The sequence below is a fragment of the Saccoglossus kowalevskii genome, chromosome 18, assembly GCF_978046115.1.
Source record: "Saccoglossus kowalevskii chromosome 18, keSacKowa6.1, whole genome shotgun sequence".
Taxonomy (NCBI): Eukaryota; Metazoa; Hemichordata; class Enteropneusta; family Harrimaniidae; genus Saccoglossus; species Saccoglossus kowalevskii.
This window is the reverse complement of record NC_140658.1, coordinates 13,611,166-13,636,232: the sequence shown is the minus strand read 5'-3', so window position 1 is coordinate 13,636,232 and position 25,067 is coordinate 13,611,166. Positions and strand designations below refer to the sequence as shown.

At 35.0% G+C, this 25,067-nt stretch overlaps 2 protein-coding genes across 2 annotated transcripts; one reads left to right on the top strand and one right to left on the bottom strand.

The window, feature by feature from the left end:
• The first annotated feature begins 665 nt into the window (after positions 1–665).
• LOC146731592 (cytochrome P450 3A29-like) lies at positions 666–24,591 on the top strand. The gene is made up of 13 exons (XM_085492779.1): positions 666–752; positions 897–949; positions 1,151–1,247; positions 5,920–6,036; positions 6,550–6,638; positions 7,610–7,726; positions 21,091–21,122; positions 21,284–21,417; positions 21,613–21,795; positions 22,201–22,421; positions 22,691–22,828; positions 23,299–23,461; positions 24,075–24,591. Exons 1-13 carry the CDS (start codon positions 693–695, stop codon positions 24,150–24,152), a joined length of 1,482 nt encoding a protein of 493 aa, XP_085348905.1. The 5' UTR covers positions 666–692; the 3' UTR covers positions 24,153–24,591.
• Positions 17,352–18,918, bottom strand: LOC146731593 (uncharacterized). The gene is made up of 2 exons (XM_085493291.1): positions 18,734–18,918; positions 17,352–17,750 (listed from the first exon to the last, which is right to left on the bottom strand). Exons 1-2 carry the CDS (start codon positions 18,881–18,883, stop codon positions 17,352–17,354), a joined length of 549 nt encoding a protein of 182 aa, XP_085349417.1. The 5' UTR covers positions 18,884–18,918.
• Positions 24,592–25,067: the final 476 nt, after the last annotated feature.

The following is a 25,067-nucleotide window of genomic DNA, read 5'->3' as shown; positions in this document are numbered from 1 at the left end:
AATACCAGTGTACTGTCGATTTTCATCACAGCGATCAACGCAGGAAGCCATCTCACCCACAGTATTGCGGGCACTCTCTCCGACTTACATTGCAACTTCATAATTGCAAGTGCATAGGTACTGCTCTTGTGCAATTAAATCCATTAGTGCATCCACTGTATTTTCAATACCTGACGGTTCAACCCATCGTAGCGCCAAATAATGCTTTTGCTGAATAAATTGGGTATTTGTTTTAAAACTTAGCAAGTCTAGATTGTCTGAATTGTCTCTTAATCCTTCCTCGGTAAGATGGTATACTTTTACATTTCACGCTCGCCCAATTCTTAGTTTGCTCAACATCTAATGCAATATATATGCTTTACCTGACAATCGCACCCATTAAATGCGACCCCCATACATCTTGGCTCCATTGGAACCGATTAGCAAATATTTCAAAACGCTTTTTATAAACATCCATATCCTCACCTTGTATAGGAATGTCTTTAATATTAATTGCAAAAGGGGAGGTTTTAGATTCAGGTGTAGTTTTTTGGCCTTTTACATTACCCCAAGACAATTTAACACAATATGTATGTCATGGGGATTCATGTGACAGTGTCAGATTTTCATTGAACGTCACATGAAAATATATTGAAATATATGTTCGTTCTTCTGGCAGGTACTCAACATGGACATTCTCTACTTTCAAGAAAATGGGAGTCCGTGGTCCGACACCATGGGCACTGATAGGCAACATATTAGAGTATAGAAAGGTAAGGGTCATTTTTAGACAATACAGACATCTTATTGTTTTGTACAGCGGATCAGACGTCCTCTATGTCCTAAATTGAATCATAGAATATTGTATTTTATATTACAACTCGATATTGATTGCTTATAATTATTTGTTCTGCCAGGAAGTGGTAGTTAAGCACTTAGAATGGACAAAGAAGTACGGAAAAGTGTGCGGGTATGTCTGTATTTGCATATTTGTATATATTTGGAAATTATTTTATTATTATTCAAGTCATACGTCATGATACAAAATAACCAATCGAAGTATGTATTTGCAACTAGTCAAAGTAAATGACATGAAAAATATTGATGGTTCATATTATATTGTCCGTTGAAATAATTATATTCCTCCTTTTTTTGTAAATTTAAAATTCAGAATCTATGAAGGACGTAGTCCAACGTTACTCGTCACGGACCCTGAGATGTGTAAACAGATATGTGTAAAACACTTTTCATCGTTCAAGAACAGAAAGGTAATCACAAGCTGGATGCACACTCAATAAATTTGCGTCGCAAACCTATACACAGAAGTGGGCTACAACAGCTTTCGTTTGTATAAGTAAAGTTAAAGCTTTATGAATGCACCGAACTTGAATGTAATGTAATGTTATTAGCCTCGCCTGATATCAATAATTATTGTTCCCGAGTCGCTGTTATTGGCCCAGATCGAAGGGTGTGGCCATGAACAGCCATTTACGGAAGATAATATGAGTGGTTTAAAGTAGCGTTCATACAGTGCTTGGTTTGGGCCTGACAATAATTGCCACGTGATTACACAAACACATTTGCTAAATTTATAAATTCGAATGAGATCGATTACTGCCTTTCTTATGGTCCGATCAAATAAGAAAGGTTTGTGCGTGTGATGTGAAAGCGCCGAAAAACCAGCGATAATTTAGCCTAGATTTTCTTTAGAAAAAATGTAAAATGATGCACAAACGCCTCGGCATATATCCTCCGCGATTAATTGCTTTGTGTTTTCATTTATCCGGTTGAAAAACAGAATACACTAACATGGGTATATTAACGAAAATTGTCGAGTGCTCAGCGCCATAGGTAACAGAGCTATGCGTATAATAAATCCCCAAAGCGAGTTAAAATCACTTTCTGTGGAGTAACGCATTCGAATATATCATCCATCTGTAGCAGTTCAAGTGTCCCGTATGTTATGGCATCGGACATGCATTGAGTAATAAACGTGAGCTATTTAAAACAAAGAAAATGCCCGGAGGAATATGTAGGACAATTCCTCTGCAGAACATGCGCAACTGAAAATCTATAAACGCTGGGAAATCTAGAGCAGAATCGATGAAGTTGAAAAATAGCGCTAGCCGGAGCTGCGCTTAAGGAGGCAAAAATGGCGGACTCTTGTAACGCGCGATTTTCTTTTTTTGAATATTTCTGAATAAGATTTATTTACAGTACCGTATACAACGTTCATTGCTACGTGGTATTATAATAGGTGATTTTCCGTTCAACTGCGAGATCTCGCGAAATGCATGAAAGACGCGCGTCGAACGTCTGCTGCAAAAATCAAATGATTTGATTTTGAACTAGAATTTCTTTATTTCGTAGCTCACATCGACCGGCCGATCTTCGACAGAGGAATATTGCTTTCGGATATCCTTACTTAATTGAAATTGTGTATCATCAAATGTGTACAGCTGTTTTTACGTTCGATTTCACGCATAACGCGTGATTCTCGCAGTGAACTGAAAATGGTCTATTAAGGTAGAGATGCAGTTTATTTGGCTTGATTTTTAATTGAGTAATTAGACAATGAAGATGGTATTATATATCCAACATGTTATATATTTTCTGAAAGCTTATTATACAAGCTTTGTAAAACTTGTCTTTATTTTAAATATCCAGAATACGTTTTTGATTTTGGGTCAAAAATATGCTTTTTTGGACAAAAGTGGTTTAAAAAAAATTAGCTTAAAAACTTCAAGTCCGTTTGTGGGTAAAATTACATCACTGGATACCTTGGTATACTACTAATTCAAATGCGTCCACTCATCTCTCTAACGGCTTTCAAAGTCGCACAGCATGACCTCAAAGTTCACTCTTTTCTATTTTTGCATAATTTATATATCCATGTTAATTGCGGACTTGTTATTTTTGTTCCACTCGCCGTAATAAACTGTCCGGACGCATTTTGAAGAGGGAACACCTTGTCAATAATGTGTGAAAATTTTGAGGCAAATGGCCAAAGCGTCTATCAGCTATTTTAATTTAAAACCCAAGAATTCACCAAAAATAGAAGACGAGAAAAAGGCTAATTTGCATATTTGCGCGTTAAACCGGGAATTACTGCTTTGTCATACTTTGTCATACTTTCTAGACTATTGAAATTGAAAGTTAACGTATAGACATAGACATTTTATGTAAAATCGTTGGACCAAAATAACTGCTTTTGAATATATAAATCAGAAACACGTCATTCATACCAGTGTTTTGATGGGGTCGGTAAAAACACGTGGCAATGCCCAGTAAATATGACCTCATCTCATGAATTATTAAACTGGGGGCGGTCCTAGGAAGGTGACCTTTTATCACGATCAAAACATCATGGCTTCTCTTCGATGTATTTTCAATAAAAATATCTACGAGTATTTCAGAGCCTATGGTTTACCGTGAAGAGTACAAAGTGGGATATTAAATTATTTATCCTTGATGATTTTTATGTAGTATTGAGAACCAATTCCAGGAAGCGAACGCACAATAATGAATAATCGCGTAATCCTAGAATCGAAAGGCGAGGCACAGAAATTTTGTTCATCGTTTCCAATCCACTGGAATCCACATCCATTTTTCCCACTGCAACATCTTTGTTAAAAGAAATATTTGAATTCTGTTCGTTTTTTAAGGAGGCATTTTTTTATTTTTTCCGATTTTGGCAACGCCTTATTCAGGGATTTTCTAAGACAGTCGCAGACAATCAGCGCACGGATGTACGTACGTTCAAAACATGCTGTTGTACTACCGGCGACGGTCGCCTGCAAGAAGAGAGCTCCAGCTCCTAACGTAAAAGTTTTTAAAATTTCGACCGGTTTTAAATAATTTGTGTTGGAAATCTGACATGTTTTAAGAGTGCAAAATTAAGGTGCATTTTCGAGCTGTCGAATTTTTCTAAATAGAAATCGGCAAATGAAAAAATAGGAGTGCTAAACAGTGTGCTTCGTTAGTTTAAAAAAATGGAATGTCCGTCAAATTGACGTAAACTTCCCCATTTTTCACGGAAAAAGCAAAGGTCGTGGCCGAGTTGCAGGCTAAAAAACTCAAAAATCAAAACAAAATCATCAATCAGTAAGTATTATGACAAGGAAAACAAAACATCAGACGCGGAGAAGCGGTCAGCGCGTCAAAAGAGTTGTTACCGTAATGTATGAAGTTACCTCTCTCTGTGAGTTATTTTTCATTGAAATTATTTGGTTGTTTTCAATTAATTTTAGCGTACCTCTGTAATTTATTTTAGCATTGTCAGTTGTTTGCTTCATTGAATTAAACGAAGTTCGTCCGGTTGCAAACAAAGCTGTCTCGCACCACCTAGCAAAACTTGCGAATGATCGAAGTACAGGTACCCAATGGACAAAAGATACACAAAAGTTTGTATCTCCCCGACCCAGTGCAATATATCCGGTTAGAATCAAAGCTCACGTGTCCCTTATTTGAGGGACCAGACTCTGCCGTAAATTCGGGATAGGATTTAGAAAAAAAATAAAATGGGACTTTTAAGGTGTATTTTGGCGTCATTTTCAGACATTTCAATCATTCCTGATGCCTAAAATAGAGTCTAAGTTTTACCGTAGTTATTGACGCCTATTCAAGAGTATGATGTTTATTGTGACTAGCGTGAATGGGTAAGCTTCGTTTCGACAATGAGCAGTTATCACTGTAAACAATGTTAAATTATTCTTCACATGCTCAGTTTATTTTTTGAGAACAATTATTTAAAAATAAAATTTCTCAGTCTATCAGAAACTCGGATTCATGCCTTCAGGGAAAGTTATGTTTGGACGCTCATATCGATTTTGTTTTTCGTTCGGTGGGCTGATGCCTTCAGTGTAGCTTTCGCCTCTTCCGACATAGAAATCATCTGAATCTTCTTTCTACCTCTCTTTCTTTTCACACCACGCATAATGTAATGATAAAAATTAGGAAAAAAACGCTGAGGAAATATAATGTTTGGTTTGCTAGCGAGCGAGCAAGAACTGATTTGAGAATAATTGCACATGCGCGTGAATTGAATGAAGTATGACCCGTACAATCTCGATTTGCATATTGTCAATCAAAGGTCCTGTTATTTGGTTACTCATGCAAATTAGGCAATTGTACATAAACATTGCCACGTGTGAGTGTTTTTTATTTTTAACCAGAAAATAAACAGCAATTTTAACGGTGTTCCAATAAGATTTCATTGGTCAAATTTTCACAGAATGTTCTTTAGATAAAAATCTGTATAAAAAACGAAAAAAACTATTTTTGATTGAAATTCACAAATAAACTGCATCTCTACCTTAAAATCATAGTATTATTGTTGGCAAGTGAGGTAACATTTCCCACTCTTGTCAAGAAAAGTTTAATGAATATATTCTCGCCGTTATTAACTCAAAGATGCAATGGGTACCGAAAAAAGTCGCACGTAAACCAAATCGCACAAAACCAACTCGACGAATACGAGTTCGATTTCAAACACTAGTGATTTTGATCTTACGGTAACGTTGTTGTCGAGTTCGATGTAAAAGTGGCGATGACGACCTTGATCTGTGGGTCATTTCAATACGTTTTCAAACTGAACGTATATATCAGCACTCCACACGCCTATGAATTTTAAAGTTAATCAGCAGTCTGTTTATTACCTATTCAAATACTTTATTTTTGACGTTACCGAACTCATCAACAATCATGCATTCCGTTTATTGAAATGAACTAACGTTACTCCTGGACAGGTATACCTGCAATAAGTAAAAAAAAATTCTAGTGAAATCCCCGCAAACCCCTTTCAACAAAATTGCAAAATGATTACATGTGACGATTTTATACATTTTGTTGCTCGGGCGAGTTGGTTTTGGTGCGGGCTAACCTTAAATCGTTTGCAATAACACGCCAACTATATCATGGAATTGCTATGATTTCTTCCAGAGCTATCGTCTAAATAGCAAACCAATGAATTCAGATATATTACAACTTGATTATGAGCGTTGGAAGGTTATACGGAAAACGCTGACCCCTTCTTTCAGTCGCTCCAAAATGACACTGGTAAGTTTTGTGATGTACACCTAACCAAATAAGTGTTAACGTCGTTGGATTAAAAATTTTGTTTGACAGAATATAACACTTCACTTCTTTGATTCAGTGATGAATTAAAATTAATTAATTAAACTAATACTTTCCTAGTTTTACATTTATATATATATACATTTTTGTGACTAGGCTTTACAAGCGTGCTCAAGTTGGCACCGAATAATCGTTAAATACAACGTCTTAATTGTGTCAACAGTTTTTAAACAAAAGTCATTTCGTTAGTAAAATGCAAACAATCACGAATTAATTTGTAATTTTATAATGACTAGTTGATTTCACTAACAGTATTTTAAAATTGAACTTGTAATAAGGTTCATATGTAGTAGGGCTCCGAAATGTTAACAGTGTATATACAAAAGGGTTTAAATAAATATATTAATATAATAATAAAATCAGTACAGGTCTTAAGTGCTCGCGAATCTGCATATGTACCTTCAGCTACATTTAACTTTTTCTATAATTTTTCAGATGTCTCCTCTCATCAGCAGATGTGCCGATGAGTTAATAAAAAACATGGAGGCACATTGCAAAGAAGGAAAAATAGTAGAGTGTAAAGAGTAAGTATTTTCACTATGAAATCAAATTCATATTGTTAATATAAAAGTACATATTTAATCGATGTATGGTTCAAACTCATAATTTATAATGTGAAAGATTATTCCAGCAAAGATACTTTAATTTAACAGAAACTTGCAAAGTTGAGGAAAGGTATACTGTCACACCCTAAGTAAGGAAATGCAAATGGTTACACCCCAAATAAGAAAATGCAAATTGTCACACACCAAAAAAGGAATACAAATTGTTACACACCAAATAAGGAAATCAAACTGACAAATACCAAATAAGGAAATGCAAATTGTTACACACCAAATAAGGGAATACAAATTGTCACACACAGATTAAATAAATCAAACTGTCAAACACCAAAATAAGGAAATGCAAATTGTCGCACTTAGTTACAATACACTTACAATACTGAATTCAAACAATTACTCTCCGAAGGAATAAATACAAACTGGACACAAATTGTCACAATCTAAATACTGGACACAGACTGTCTTATATGACACTGCAAATACAGAAATGCAAATTGTTTCAGCTGACCCTCCAAATAAGAAAATAGAAAATGTCACACTTCACATAAAGAAATATAAACTGTGGGATTTATCAGTTGTAAGTTGTATTGTGATTCACATTTGGTTTGAAACTGTTTATATATAGAATAAATAGCCTTTTTATTTGTCCATGGACAGCAAATATGCCACTCAGAAAATCTAGAAGGATTTATATGTGACAACAAATTTGCTCATGAATATCATTGTACTTTCTAAGTTTGTTTTATTTGGCACGCACCCGAATTCGACATATTGCAGAATGTGTTAAAGAGGATAATCACTTGATCGATTAATGGGAAAATACTTCACATTTCTGATTTCAATATTAAAAGGCCTTTCAACTAAAGCTTGCAAACAGTATAGGTACCATTTTAACAATATTTTGAAAAGATACATACATGGTTATCTTTCAGTTTGTTTGGTGGTTATGTTATGGACACTATTGCAAGTGCTGGATTTGGGGTAGATATTAGTTCGCAATCGCAACCAAAACATCCATTTGTGGAAAACGCCAATCTGATTAAAATAAGATCCTAGTTTGGGCTTTTATTTATTTATTTATTTTTTTTTTTTTTTTTTTTTTTTGGTTGGTTAATGTAATATCATTCATATTTTTTTCATATATTTTAACTATTTTAAAAAAAAAAATATTTGCTGGTATTTTTTTAAAAGTTTTGGTAATCGCGAAAGCCCACAAGGATCTGACCAACAACCTATACAAATCGCGTTCAAGTACCTCTCCGCTGACGGGATTAGTCAACCAATCACAGAGCGCCTTACGAAAACATGGTGATGCATTTTGCCCGTGCGCATGAAGTGATCACAAACAAATTAAAAAAATGGCGGCGTTTACCGAGCAATCGAGCGAGAAAATCGAACAAATAATTGACCCTGAGGTGAGTACTTTTTGAATATGACATGTTTCCTATTTAATTGAACTATGTCAGGTGTTGGTGGCCGTTTAGTCAAGTAACAATATTTATATACGCGAAAATGCGTACTCGTGTGGATATAAATGAAAACACCAGTGTTACTGCTAAATACTGTGCATGTTTCCTCGAATATTTAGTATACCAGGCACGCTTAAAAACAAATCGAGTATTAATATTAGTAACGCGTTAGCTTAGTAAACAATAAATATATATGGTTGTAAACTAGGACCAGTGATTTAGTTACATCATGGAAGGTACTAACGGAAGACGCCACGACGCTATTGTTTTAGCTTTGCCCCATGATCGTTTGTCAATGTTTGTTCTTGTTAGCTCTTAGCCCCTTCTTACAATGGGTTATGCTAGTCTCGAGCATTCGGTAATATTCGGAGCATGTTCGGAAGCGATAGACGATAGTTTGAATGCTGTTGTTTCCGGAGATCTTGGCGAACTTTAATGAAAAATTAGCAGACATAACATCGATTAGAGAAGAACTGATGAACTATCGTGAATCTTTTTGTATTCGTAACGGTGATGAGACTTAATCAATGATTGCCTGTGATAATAACGACTGCATTATTCAATGGAACCATTGTCATTGCGTGGGTTTGACGCCCGAAACTATTGAAATTTTCGACCACCGGACATCGGCGAACACCACCAGAAAAGATAGTATCAAAAGAAGGGCATGCCTAGACACTTTCTCTGTGATAATATTTTTTAGGAGTCCTTAGGAATTTTTGTTATAGACACTCGAAATCTTGTTCTTGTTACAGTTGCTAATAACTAAAACATGTGAAATCTGTGAAGTCAAACGTTAATCTGTTGAATTTCCGGTTGTGAAATACGTATTTTGACCCTTCACACCTAAACCAACCGAGTGCGCATGTATGATGACCGTAGTTTCATAATGCGCATATATTTTATGGTCACATTTAAAAATCGGCGGGGTTGTATCATATTCCGCTAACTCGTTACTTGTGTAAACAATCGCAAACTATCATGGACATCAAAGATGAGCTAGACAATGTCCTTATCAGGATTAACTTGGGTTGAAACAAAAGAAAATAAGCCTGTTAAGAAGCTTAAATGGCCACTTGAGAGGCGCCGTGGCTCCTTCCGTTAGTACCTTCCATGGTTACATTAACAAGGATACTAACTAGTAGTAATTTCCATTGTTTAAGTAGTTCAAACAATTTCCTTTAATCGTTTTTATAATCACATTTTCTCATTCTGTAGATTTGTGCTAAATTTGGTGTCGAGTCATTGCGAGATAAACAAGAGGAAGTGTTGCAACATTTGATGTCAAAGAGCGATGTTCTAGCCATTTTGCCGACTGGTTTTGGAAAGTCATTAATCTATCAAATATTTCCCCATGTATTGGAAACACCAAGCTGTGTTTTGATAGTGTCGCCTCTTGTCTCATTAATGAAAGACCAAGTAAGTTTTACAATTAACTTTATTATATACATATAAGTGAATGTTTTATAAATGGCAATTTACTTGCACCACAGTATTGTCACTGGAAATTGTTTAATCTATACTTCCTGTTATTATTTCAATATCTTGGTGATTAGTTTCTAAGTGATTAATTGGTAATTTTTCCAGATAGACAGATTGACTTTGTTGGGATTTAGTGCAAAAATGGCCAGAGATATCCAGATTGATAGAAAGTTACCAACCTACATATATGGTACCCCAGAGGACTATCTCCAAGGAACAAAGCACACCTTCATAGACATGCTACATCAACATCATGGTGATAAGATTGTATTATTGGTAGTTGATGAAGTTCACACTATTCCAAAGTGGTAAGTATATTGCCCCTCATGCTTGTAAAATTTGTATGCATGTTATTTCCATAATTAACACTAGAAGCATTTTGAGTTGATCTGCAATTTCTAAACCACTCACTGCATTATGGGAAAGCTAGAACTTTCATTGCATATAATTGTATATATAATAAATTTTTCAACAATATTAGGATTTGTATCACTATATTAATATACAATTTGTTCATCCTATGTCACCATACACCATATACCACATTTCGGACTCTTCTAATCTCGATTTTTATTTTATTTTGAGTATCCTGATGGCCCAGTTCCCACTATGATAAAACTATGACAAACATGACATAATCTTGAATTCAACAAGAATCTCTTTAACATCTAAATTTAGCATAATTTCTTTGATCAATTTAACAGGGGTGAAATATCTGATGCAAATAACAAAAGCAGACGAAAGGCACAAGAAGGGGCATTCCGAGCATATTTCTCGCATGTTGGGGAACTGAGATCGTTTTTTCCTGGCGTTGTTGTTTTGGCATTAACAGCAACAGCATCAAAAGGTCTGCAAAATCAGATTAAAGAAAGTTTAATTATTCCAGACTGCAAAGTTGTAAATGTTTGCCCAAACAGAGATAACATCAGACTATCTGTTTTGAAGATTCAACGAGATATCCCATCAACATTTTATTGGATGGTCGACAAGCTACGAGAAGATCAACATGAATTCCCCAGGACAATAGTATACTGTTCATCTATTGATGCAACAGGAACGCTTTATCATTTTTTTAAGGAGGAATACCCTCAATCAGTTGATTATATAGGCATGTACCACAGCGAGACTGATAATACAGTCCAGGAATCGCACCTAAAAGAGTTTACTAAATTATCTACTTCTAATTTGAGATTAATTTTTTGTACAACAGCTCTTGGTATGGGCATTGACATGAAATCAACTTACCATGTACTTCACTATGGGCCATCATTTTATCTTGAGAGCTATATACAAGAATCTGGCAGAGTTGGAAGAGATGGTAAACCATCTCATGCCGTGTTATTTTATCACGGTGGAATGTTACGTGACATTTGTCCAAAACTAAAAAGTTATGTAAAAAATGATACTCTCTGTAGGAGAGTTAAATTATTTGAAGATTTTGCGTCCAGTAAAGACTTAAGTGTTTTAAAAAACAAGGAATCGCATCACAACTGCTGTGATATATGTGAAAGAAACTGCTCGTGTAGTAATTGCGACTCTCATGCTAACTATATAGAAAAATACATGGTCCATTACTGTGCCGATACAGAAAGTGATGAGTCATCAGATGACACAGGCAGTTTAGAATCTGATTCTGTATTGGCAGATTCATCACAGTCTTCATGTTCTCATGAAAGTTTGGAAGCAGACCAAACTGAATAAATCAATTTACATGTACGTATCACTTTGTTGAACATGTATGCATTTAAAATCAGAGTTAAAAAAACACATTAATGTAAATAAATAATTGTTTATTACAAATTATATGATTTATTTTTTGCTCCAGTGTGAGTTCAAGGTGTGTTCCAGAAAATTATCTTGTGAACAAATCAAAGGATTTACACCAAATTTGATAGGGATATTCTACATCGCATTACTGTTGGGGATAATGTACTCATGTAAATTAGCTAGTTTGCAAATTATTTTGAACAACGCACAGATTTTACCAAATTAAAGTTCGATCAAATTTGGCAGGTGCAAACATTGATTCTTATTACCTCCATGATCTAATCTGTATGCCATAATTTGCCTATTGTTTTTACTAAAGGATTACCTCGTTAACAACTTAGAGTTTGATCAAACTAATGAACCAAAAAGCTGGCATTTGGGCCAGGCAAGGCCACATTGTGCCAAGACTGGGCCAGACCAGGCTGCCATACCATGCTTGCTTGTTGTGAGCAAAAGTCACAGCAGGGTTTCTGTGTAAAGTTAACTTTGATACTCAGTATGTGGAATTCAATTTTTATTTTCAATGTGGTCAGTACGTTTGCTACACTTTTTTAGTTGTGAACAGTAATTTGCATATAGAACCAGTCTCACCAAACACAAACAATGGGGTAAAACATGGACTAGTGCATCTCATTAGCATAAAACAAACAATGGAAACCGTTTTTGCTATAGCAGTTGCCACAAACTGGGAATCTTGGAATAAATGTAATCAAATATATAAGGTTGGATGTTGAACCTGATACCCTGGAAAATAATGAATTATGGCACAAATGCGCTATAGAAAAACAAGGTTTAAAATTTGTTCTTGCTTTCAGAACAGCCTGTTCACACCTTTTAACAAAAGTGTTTCCTGACTTTCCTAATAAAATGACTGTGGTGTGAACAAACAAACACTAGTATGTAGATTTTATACACAAGTGTGGGTTCAATTTTCACTTGCCAAGACAATGTTTTTTTTGCTATCTCTCACTAACCTAGCTACCTGATAAATTTCATCAAAATTACGATCATATAAACCTGCATGATAAATTATTATTCTCTTATACATGACAGGTACAATTAGGTAAAGCTGGTATAGATGGACCTAGCCTAGACTGTATACTTTGATGCAATTTGCATATTTGAATTAGCTAATTGGCATATCAATATTTGTGTACACTTTGAAATACAAAATAAACAAGCTGAAAATAATTTGTAGGTATCTGAATTCTAAATAATTATACATTCAACCATGGAGGTAGAAAAGAGACCTCCATGATTCAACTACACCAACAGCCTAGTGCATTCAGACAAGGATGAAAAAAATATTTATAACCGTCAGATAATCAGATCTTTGTCAGACCAAGCTATAATAAATATCGTAAGCAATAAGAATGTAAATCTGCTAATCATAATACAGACTATTATTGAACATTCAACTACACGAGCAGCATGTGTACATGTTTCATCCCAACTTCAGATGAACATACTACAACCAATTTATTGTGCAAATAGCCTGGTTAATATACATAGATGTATATTAACATCAAAAATTTTCAAAAATTAATGTTATTACAAATTACCTTATTTCCTCTATTAGTAGTACATGACTTGTGTCTATGATAAAAAAGAACATTTTAATCATGTATACAATACATGTGATTTTTGGTTCATGAGCGATTTACCCTTCCACAATGTAACATTAGAATACTGATCGACATACTGTTCTCGTCAAAATATGTTTTGCACAGCGTTTTTGACTTGCCAAATGATATAAAACAATGAATGCTAAACTGTCACTATGTTGTTAAAATCACATGCCTGAAGCTCTGTTGCTTCTAATAGAGCAAATATGGTAATCGTATAACTACACACCATGACGACACACAAATAGTCTTTGCTTATGTCGAAAAATTGATTCAGCCAATTTTCTGTTAACTTTAGTGTACAGTTTACCATCACTTCTCAGCTTAGTGCATTTTATTCTTCGCCCTGGGATTTGAACCAAAACTTGCTTCTCAATTAATTCTGAGACAATTTTGCGGATATCAGTTTCCCTCTGTGGTGTTTTGTGAATCCCCTTCCTTCGACGAAAAACCATAACACTATCAATTTGAGAAACCATCGCCATTTGAACTTTGTACAAAGCAGCTTGATTAATACATGATTTCTTGGTTTGGTTGCCTTTACACAACCTTTTCACTTCACGATTGATGAGTTCAATGTGTCCATCTATGGCTTCATTGTTGTTAATACCACCACGAATGTTCACAGTCCTATTCCAAATCAGTCTATGTGCTTGTTCAGCACTCAGTTTAGCTTGAACAAGTGACTGTAACTGAATACAAGCTATGAGATATTTTGTTTTGTTTGTTTGGCTATAAATTCCAAGTTCGTATTTTGACGACCTTACAGATCTGGCTCCATCACCAGCATCAGTTGCCGTTACAAGGTTTCTGTGCAAAAGAGTGAGTTTAAAAAAGGACAATTGATAATTATGCAGGTCATCATCTTCATTATTCGCCCTAGGTTTGCTTTGTCTTGTTACATTAGCAATAATTCTATGCACATGTTTCTCGTGTGTGATGACACTCTTTAGATTAACATAGTCTTTGTTGCACTGGTGACACTTGTACCTAAAATATATAAAACAAGTGACAGTTTGGATTGTGAGGAAAAATGATCAAAGTTTAATCAATATTTGCTTTACTGAAAAGTGAGCTCAAAATATTACTGAGATCATGTTTAAACAATGTACCTGACATTATCATTCATTTTGTAACGTTTTTTGTAAGTGAATGCATTTTTAGAAGCTATTATATTGAACTTGTAAATTCACTGATTTGCGCATTGTAACAAAAATTCCCTGGTGGGTTGAGGTCATGTCAGTTTAGCTAACACATTCTCATGGCATTTCGTGAAGAATAATTAAATTATGTCTTCAAAACCTAGTTTCATAATTCCGAAAGTCACTGTGCAATTGTAAACAAACAAGTGGATACAATAACTCCTGATTGTAAAACAGTGCTTACAAATGGCATACACCATTGACCACACTAAGTCTGGTAATCATTGTCAACAATCACCATGTTGGCTTTGCTAGAATATTGATGTGTGATATAAAACTATTTTTTTTAACTCACCTATTATTTTCGGTGAGTTGTAACTGCCAAGAATTTTCATGTGCCATTTCGTCATCTAGTGTTTCACGCACACTTGAATATATATCAGGCTCATCAAAAAAAAATTTGTCTAAGATAAGTCTGCATATATTCCTGTACCAATCTAGTTTTTCTTCAACATCGCTGACATCTTGTGGGAATTCCAACTTTGAGTCCATTGTTTCCATATTCAACTCATTCATGAGCATCACACAGATTTGTGCATCCAGTAAAAGGTTGTAAAACCATTTGTTTGCTCTGTATGAGCACTTTACTTTATTTGTAACATTAGTATATTTCAGCAGGTTTCTGAAATATACCACTGTACACACATCTGCAGCACTGCTCTTGTTATAAGTAAGTTTGTGTATTGCCTGAAAATCAAATAAAAATAGTCTTAAACAATACTGGTCAATATACGATAGCCAAGATAATGGAAAACTACATCACACATCTGTTCATAACTTAATAACCTATATGAAGGTGTGAACTTTAATAATCTTGTATATAGACTTAAAATCATAGCAAAGAGCAAATAAATCACTTTCTCAATAAAAAACAAACATTTCAAGTTCAGACTAAATAATAGAGCTGACAATCAATTATTAAAATTGTTCATCTGACAAGGCAATATACAATACCAAATCAACAGTGATAGATAATGACAGTCTACAAATATATTTGGTTGATAAATCACAAAACTACCGATACTCAACAAAAGTCACTGATGTTTTCATGAAATGAACAAATCTTAGGTGAGGTGACCATGTCTCAAAACATTCTAGCTAGTGGTTTACCAAAAATTGAACACCATATATTAGGGATGGAAAAGAGACAGATAACACTGAACAATTATTTTCATGTGATCATTATCAGTGATGAAGAAACCAAGAAAGGGGACTTTAAGTTTATTTACCTCAAGGAAGTTCATTTCTCTGTGAAAATCTTCACATTTTGGAATTATACCTTCCTGCCTTGTGAGAGATGTTATAGCGTCATCCATAGCACGTTTAGCACCCTGAGCTCTCTCATCTGTCAGTCTATCACTACCTAAAAACATACAATTATTTTGAAACATGAAACCGATAAAAAAAAAATATTGAAACCAAAGTGGATTACTGCAATGTACACATTACACAATATACTGAATCAGAATGGGTGTTAATTCATCTGAATATGTGAACAAATGTTAATAAAACAACCCCACTGTCGAAAAAGCTCCGCTGTCTTGTCAATGAAAGAACAAAGATATAGGTACTTGAATAACAATATGACACCATTCTGAAGAGCAGTTTTGAAGATATTTGCCAAAAATACAAATTGAGATAATGTAATGAAATGAACAAATCTGAGCTGTGGTTTCAGAGAAGAATATGAAAATACAATTGTTGGCGGATGGACAGCGATGCACAATCAGTAATATGAACAGCTTCGCTGTGTCATCTGCCATTACAGCGGAGCTAATAAAAAATAGGAAATTCCAATAAAAAACAAACAAAAAAAGCTCAAACCAGGATCATATTGCAATCGGATTTACTAGCATGTCACCGTTCAATACTTACCAAAAAATAGGGGTTCAGCCACTTCGACTTCACCTGATACACTAACAAATGTGGGAACATACTTTGTAGATATCATCTTGAGCAGTTTGATCATGTCTTTGGTCTTGCTCTCATTGATATCGAATAGTCCTATTGTATACTACACGTATGAAATGAAAATATAGCCATTTACATAAATTGGTGTATGTTGATAAATAGCAGGACTATTGTTCTGATTGTTATATGTAGGCGAGGGAATTGATAACAAAAATAATGATGACATAGATGCAGATTGAGTGGAAATGATGTCATCATTTGCTGGTATTATAAAGCAGGTGGAGTTAAGATACACATTGTATATGGCTCCAAAACACTACTATAATTGTAGTATTGAAAATCAAATCCCTTACACATACAAAAAAACAAAACAATTAAAGTTCTTTATACCTTTAACCACACCATTTACAATTATCATCTAGAAGTGCTTACTACATGTAGCTATTACACACATTCAATTGAGCAGAGATAGCAGAGATAGAAATTGAGTGTGCATTCGCAGACAAGGTGAAACCCAAGTTTCCAAAGTATGTATAGAGTATGCACTATGGTTAAACCATTTATGATTACAGTGATTATTCATGAAAGCAGGCACTGCAAAGCACTAAAGGATATCAGAATAGTGGTATGCTAGCAAGGTAGCCACTATGAATCATCTACCGGTAATAGAATGGGGAATGTAAGAGTTAAGGAGAGGGAGGAGTGAGAGATCACACAGGAGTAGCTTACAAAATAAAACCATAATTACTTATTCAATCCTTTGACAGCAATAAATCCTGTAAAAAACACATACCAAATCTTTGATTAGATATTGCTTCACAAGAAATTATGTTTACTAAAAAATAACTTAAAACAGTAACAATAACTTTACCTGAACAGATTTTTCAGCCATTATATCTGCATATTCATGCGGGTATATCTTTGGGTATGTTCTACCAAATTCTTGCCCAAGTGCTGGTATATTATCAACGCCAGACTTACCAACGTGGTATATTAATTCATCCAAAAGTGCTTCACGTTCATTCTCTGTTGGTAGAAAATCTGAGTATTGCATAGAATTAACATCCTGCTGAGATTTAGTGTTGTCTTTGTCACTGGATATTCTGTCTACACACATGATCAACATGAACAAATGCAGATCTTGGCACCTATGAGTAGAACCCATGTAAGTTGGAATTATCCTTTTGTCCCAATTATCACCAGCCAAGCTTACTTTTTTCACAGTCTCCAAGGAAGATTCAATTCAACACATGTGACATTAAGAAAGTCAATCGTATCTGGTTGTGCTTCAAGGGTATATTCACTAACATTTATGGGAAATCCATTATCAATTAATGTGACCAAGGTGCTGATGTCGTTTGCAGATGGACCATTTATTTTAATGTCATGTAGATTGGCTTTAAGTATACCCTGGAATATAGGTTGAGTGAGCTGGATTGGACCCTGTGATAGGCTGTGAAGTATGTCTTTACATAACTGTGTGACTGAAACCTTCTTGTTCCATGCAGTAAACAGCTGCTGAGTGTGTTCTTCTATGTCTCTACTTATTTCTTTGACTTTCAAGTCAATGGCTGTGGGAGTAACACAATAGCCCATTTTGGCAATCCTTCTGTGTGACTGTGAAAAAGATTAGTATAAAAAAGAACATATCGTGTTATAGTTATGGGATTTGGTGCTTATTTAAATCTGTTGGTGAGACAAGCGACCTTGCGGTCGAAAGCACTCCGCTGTATATATCAAATGCAGAGCAAATAGCAGTTTCTCTGTGGACATAAACAATTGTTACAGAATACCAATATGAGCAAAAAACATGTGAACTTGGTAAACATTTCAAACCCCCTTTTGAAGTGATAAAACGTGATCTTGAAATAACCTTGGCATGACCTTGCTTGAAGACTGGGGGTAAATTTCTGACCCCACAATGTTCCACAGCACCCATATAAATGCAATAAACATGTGAGCTTGACCTGACCTTAAAGATTTTGAGAAGGCCTTTTAGTTCCACCCACCTAGTTAAGTATCACCCATATAATAGCAGCAAACATATGAACCTTGAAATGACCTAACCTGAACTTGAGCATTTTGCCCATCCAGTTCAGTTTCCAAGATAATATGTACTGAGAAGGCCTAGCTTCCAATTGTTTAAGTTGTCTAATACAGTTGTCTATTGAAGTCCATGCATTATACATAGCCAATACATAACGTATGGGAAAGTGAAAAAATAAAAAAAAAATAATAACAAAAAAATTTACTAAAAATAGACACTTGCATATGGTGTCATGAAATTAATCCATGGCAGGAAAATTCATGCCAAAAATCATTTTCGACCAAAAATGACAAAAATATTACCACAAAATCGAGATTTGCGTGTGATGTTATAAAATGAACAAATTTGACAGAGAACTATCCCAGGTAACTGTGGGTATGAATAGCAAGGCAATCTAGCTCAGTTTTGGATAGCAAGGCAATCTAGCTCACAGTTTTGGAGAAGAAGTCGTTTTAGTGATGCCGACAGGTCTGGTCAACCCATGACCTCCGCTCGATCATCTCTGATGACAGCGGAGACAACAAAAAGGAGACAAAACTGCCCCAAATCATACCTGTTGTGTTAATCCACCACTCTTTAAGATACACCCAACATGGTAAGCCAGCACTGACATGGTCCGTCTTCTGTGGTTCAGAATAGGCGACAGAAAACAACCAAACTTCATAATTTCAGTATCAGTTGGTGACACAGCGTTTACATTCATTGCAGAACATATCACATAGAACAGAATAGGACAATTTGATCTTATTTCTTTGTACAATGCTTCAAAGGAGAAGTCACTGAGACCCTTTTTATTGGGGTTTCTCAAAACAGAATTGTAAGATCTCTCACAAATGATATTAACCTGCAAAAAATGGAAACAAATACATTACTGTACACTTGCTAGACGTACTTGTGCACATCACTAATATTGATATGGTAGTCATGTTTTTGACACGATAAACTCAAATACCTACCTCATCAGCAACTATGGTTTGCAAGTGATTTGCAGCAGCCAAGACATTCAAAGTCAATGCCTGTTTAATCAGGGTACTAGTGTCTTCTGACAAGATGGCTTTAGCAATTCCATGGAATGTTGGGTTTATTATTTTCTCAATGGTTTTTGAAGGATATTCAACAGTAATCTGATGAGTAAAAAAAATGCACTTTTGATGATTTATCTGCAATGGTGTATTTCTATGCTGTGTTTGTTGTTAAAATATAATTATTTAAAAAAAAAATTGCTTGAAGACATAATTTAATTAGTTTTAAGTTATATCTATGCAATGATAATGTTAGCAAAACTGACATTACCTCAACCCACCAGGGAATAAGTACTAGCTATCATGAATATCAAAAGTACAATGTTTGCTGGATATTGGGATGGCAGATAGAGACCAGTTAATCACTGCATTCAGTATTGAGAGTATACAAACAAGTACTGTACATGTTTAATGCACATTGACTGGAATATCAATTGTCAAGTATGACATGCCTTCCTTATTGTTTACATTAATTATTTTAATAATTGGATAAATAAACTTGGTGGCCCGTTTGAACATTTTCATGTCAAAAAATGTACATGGCAGACCACCACAAAGCAGTGCTTTGAGTGGAAGTGGCAATGGAATGTACAAGACCACAGCTATAACCTAGTATCTTTATACCAAACATCATCAGCTAAAAAGAAATACATGCATCATACCTGTATACTAGTTTTATCAGAACTTAAACCAATGGATCTTCTGGCCTTTGGAGGTTGTTTGTCATGTAATTTTGGGTACACTGGAAGTGGTGGTACGATGGTCTTTTTGGTCACAGTGATGTTGGGTGACAAAGCCTGGAAAACACAAGATCGCTTGGAAGATGGTGTTTGGCCAGTTGGTGAACCATATGTTCGCTTAACTGACGGATCATCGGCCATTTTCTCTTTCGGATTTTTCTGACAGTTTCCACTGTATTCTGAGCTTTTACAAGCTTGTCATTAAAACCCATACAAATCACACATATGGAAGATGGTAATTTTATATTTTGTAAGACATCACATAAGATATCTGGATTAGTAACTCGTCCTTTTCGAGTGTTGCCATGGACCAACTTGCCTTTTTCATTGATAAAATTGCTCACGAAACTGAAACCACAAACTGCACACAGGTTTGTTTGGGTTGCCATGATTAATCTGTGTGGACAAAATACAAAACCAATTGAATTACCTGCAATTATCTTCATAACGTGTTACACTGGGACGTGAAGTTGACGAAATATTGTTTATAAATGATAAAAGACGCCCAAAATATAACTCGTGTCATTTATAAGCATCATTTCCTGCTAGATTTCGGCAACCAACCACATACTAAAATCGCCTATGATTGTTTTGTGACGCACTACAAAATTACGGCATGGAAATCGTACAATCAAATCATTAATTCATAACGTTAATCATTTTCTAAGCTAAAAACTAGTGAATGACAGCTCGAAAAACAAGGCACGTGAATAGTTACTGAAATCGATAGCAATAACTTACGTATTTGCACTGTGCAATGTAACTTAGTATACGTCTTCCGTAAAATGCAGCTGCAAAACAAATCCACCATTGCTCGTGTGTTTGTTTGTTGTGTCGCTTCTCCTGTTCTAGAAAGTGATCGGGTAACACGAGTTCTGATTGGTTGCTGATTCTACGAGACTTGAACGCGATTTGTATAGGTTGTTGGTCAGATCCTTGTGGGCTTTCGCGATTACCAAAACTTTTAAAAAAATACCAGCAAATATTTTTTTTTGAAAAAATAGTTAAAATATATGAAAAAAATATGAATGATATTACATTAACCAACCAAAAAAAAAAAAAAAAAAAAAAATAAATAAATAAATAAAAGCCCAAACTAGGATCTTATTTTAATCAGATTGGGAAAACGCCAAAGCGGTATTCAAAACTGGTGTGTTCCACCCGGTGTTTGCTATTGTGTGTAAGTACTTATATGGGGGTTGTTAATTCACCTAGGTTTAAAACATCCCTGGAATATTTCGTTTAGTCTTGCACTGTACTTGGAATAAAGCAATTATAGACATCAATAATATCGCAATATTAAAAGAGCTTAACAATCTCATATATTGTCTTTTTTTCTAGTTTTCTTTCCATTTCTTACTCCACTCCTGAACTTGTTTAAGATTCCATTTATTCCGAAAAAAACTATTAGCTATTTTACTGACGTTATTGAGCAGGCTATAAAGTTAAGAGAAAGTGACGAAGATGCTAGCCAGGTAAGTGATATTACGGTCCATTTCAGTGATATTAAATCTGATAAACGAATCAGGTCATGTACCAGCCAGCCTGCCTTGCATAATAGTTCTACATGACCTAATAGTGAATTGCTTTGTCGTATTACTGTACTAATTATAATGTATACGATCATGACAACATATGTCTTGAATTATAATCAGACGAACTTTTTACAGAGAGTTGACTTCTTACAACTCATGTTAAATGCCCACGATGTTTATGATGAATATGTAAAGAACAAAGAAGATGAAGAGGATGCTGATGATAAAGACGAGAACGGAGGGGAATATATTAAAGAAGACATGCCATCTTCAGTTAATTCGTGTAAGAGATTAAGTAAGGATGAAATAATTGCACAGGTACGTTGAACACAAATTCCTATTCCTATTCCATCTTCTTCGTAACTAAAAGAATGAGCACGACGAATCATATTTCTGTCTAAAATGGTGGCCTGAGTGATATTTTGGTAAAACATGGTGATCCAGAAGATGACTTCACGAGAAATGTTTTGTTGGCTCGGGTTTATTATATATATTATATATCCATTTTTATATCCTGCATCTGCATTCCGGTCCCTTCTCTTCTCTTCCCTAAATACTTTATTTCACAAACCTTACATACTTCTACACTCCTGAACTAGTGTTGTATCTAAAATTCAATGGTGTTTCTAAACTTTCAAATCACTAATTATCCAAGTCATCAGTCATTAGTATGCTCGCCAGTCATGCTACTATCTAATGAATGATCTCATCTTATTACAACAGTCTATTGTCTTCCTGGTTGCTGGATATGGAAGTATCCACGCCGCGATGTCATTGGTGTGCTATAATTTGGCAACCAATCCGGAAACGCAAGAGAAGTTACAGAGAGAAATTGATGAGGTCATGTGTAACTATGACGCTGTTGGATTTGAGGCAGTCAGCAAGATGACATATTTGGATATGGTAATTTCAGAGACATTCAGAATATTTCCCCCTCATCGCAGGTATGTAGTGATATTTATAGTAGCAACCATTTGACAATTTTCAAAATCATCTATGAAACGTTGGAATTTATGATATTTCCATATTTCAGAACCAGCCGATTACATTTTGGCTATGTGACATTAATTTGAGAAGCATATTAGTTAATTCTGCGAAATGGGAGTTCTGAAGATTATGCTCAATACAGTTGCATTACTAGGAATATTGCATTACCTGAGTGACGATAACTGTGTTCATATTATATGTTCTTTTCTTTAACTTGTACTCATAGACTGATTCGCGAATGCAACCAAGACGTTAATATTAATGGAATAAATATCCCCAAAGGAATGACTGTGGTCATCTCTCCTTATGTCATCCATCATGATCCAGACAATTATCCAGATCCAGAGAAGTTCATCCCAGAAAGGTGTGTATAAACAAATTTACAAAAATAGTATATTATTTTCATTTGGTCTTTCAACGTGCTGTACGTGTGGGGTAATGACAAATTATATGTGAGTTGTGATCATGCAATGTTTGTCTGCGTTCAACAACACGCTGTTTCGAGCCACCATTTTTCTAGAACCAAAACGTTTCTTCTAGAATGCATATTGTTAGATATAGGCTCGTAATTTGCGTGTACTTATATTTATCCAATTGTGATGTCTGAACAACACTTGAACGTCATCAAAGCGGGGGAATCGTCACCTACGCATGTGTCAGGTGGTCTAGCGTGTCATTGTTTACAAACAAGCGTCTACCCATGAGCTTTTGCGTTCTTAGCGTGTGTTGTTATCATCGCTTGTAACTCAATTCCCGCGCGTGCGCAGGTGACGACCCTCCTGCTTTAAATAAACTAGTAATAAAATTATTCTTTCACATACTTCTTCATTATAGATTCACTAAAGAAGAGAAAAAAAAGCGACATCCATATGCCTGGATACCGTTTGGTGCTGGACCTCGTAACTGTATTGGTATGAGATTTGCATTGATTGAAGCAAAGATTGGATTGGTTCGTGTACTGCAGAAGTTCACCTTTGAACCCTGTGCAGAAACGGAGGTACATACCACGTGATAAGGAATATATCTATTTCCCCCACTTAGGCGGTTATATTTTAGTTGGCGTGGTTTGTTCTATAAATTATTTTTTATATTTAATTATTGTCAGGAGAGGGTTTCTTTTGATATAAAGACTAATAGTAAAATTGTATTTAGATTTCGGAAGAGGTCGGGATTTGATTGCCAATTTGGTTGTTAAATCATTCAAACCTAAAACGTTTATCATCAACATTTCATAAAATACATAGGTAGGGTTACATTTATTGAAACATGAACCACTCGATTATATGTTTGGGAGAGTTGGTCCAATTGCTATGAAGATATGGCTTTTTGGATGATTCGTCACCATTGTAGGTATAACTAAAATGGTTATGGACAAATTTTCATGACATTTATGTTTACTTTTGCAATGAAAATCAATGAATTAGATTTTGTCAGAGACAATTAAAAATAGTGTTAATGCAGACATAATTATAATTAAAACAAGACAAAAATTCATGGCGCTTGCAGAGAGAAAAGTGCAAAATATAAACACACACAATCAAATGGAATAAAAACAACGTTCAAAATGTAAATACAATGGATTTTTTTATTTATTTATTTTTCATTTACAGAATCCTCCTGTGTTTGGTAACCGAGCTATGGTGTCTCCACCGAATGGTATTAAACTCAGAGTTAAATCACGAGAATGAAATCATTACTGCTTAGTTTAACGATGATTTGTGTCTTATAACGTATATTATATAATGTTTTTGTCATTCTTATTAATATTGTATGCATGCACAATATAGTTAGAACTATAAGATGTTTGGATGAATGTAGTTAGCTGAGTTTAAATATCATCACGTTGTTATGATAGAAACTTTACATTCGCAACATATATTCCAGGAATTTGATAACTAGATTGTTTACTTATTATATTTAGTAGTGGTAACTTTGCAAGGCTTTAACCGTAAGACACATCCCTGGTATACACGTGATCGTGCCAACGAGGGTAGTGATTGGCTGATCGCATGTTTACCCTGTCACGCCTTGGAGACTTGGCTTTTAAAATAAAGAGTTTGTAACCTATTGTAAGATGGGGAATGAAGGAGAGAAATGGGTGAATAAAGCTGAACTATCTGTAATGAACTAATGTGTATTCCTTTGGGTCGAATCTTGTATCTCTACGTGTAAGTGTTATCAGCCAAGCGAGACAAAATTCCCAGATCCATGAACACGAACCCCTGTTCAAAACCCCGAGTGTCACTAGATGTAATATCTGATTCAGTACATATTTCACATGCTTTGGTTACATGGGTCTTATACCGCCAATCAGCAGTCGTATCTGTCGTTATCGTGCTGGCATAATGACGTGTTTCATAGTATATTTTATAGTATATAGGCTATATCTGAAGAAAAGAAGAAATTGATACATCAGTACCTTTAAGGTGTCAATTGAGCAGGGGGTAGTAATAGCTTAAACGACTAATAAATAAATAATGTAAATGGTCTATAATGTAAGAAATATTCGCAGTATCATATATCTGTAAGTTTTATGGTCAGAACAATTGATAGGAATAAAAGTCTCCATCACTCTGGTACGAGAAAATCGTGTATGCAAAAGG

What these genes read in the sequence shown, in the direction of transcription:
- LOC146731593 (XM_085493291.1), bottom strand. Translation starts at nt 18,883, where the DNA reads ATGAATGTAAACGCTGTGTCACCAACTGATACTGAAATTATGAAGTTT. An exon ending in GTGGTGGATTAACACAACAG is followed by an intron (nt 17,751 to 18,733) that starts GTATGATTTGGG and finishes TCTTTTTCACAG; the next exon opens with TCACACAGAAGGATTGCCAA.
- LOC146731592 (XM_085492779.1), top strand. Translation starts at nt 693, where the DNA reads ATGGGAGTCCGTGGTCCGACACCATGGGCACTGATAGGCAACATATTA. An exon ending in CATCGTTCAAGAACAGAAAG is followed by an intron (nt 1,248 to 5,919) that starts GTAATCACAAGC and finishes GATTTCTTCCAG; the next exon opens with AGCTATCGTCTAAATAGCAA. An exon ending in GAGAAGTTCATCCCAGAAAG is followed by an intron (nt 22,829 to 23,298) that starts GTGTGTATAAAC and finishes TCTTCATTATAG; the next exon opens with ATTCACTAAAGAAGAGAAAA.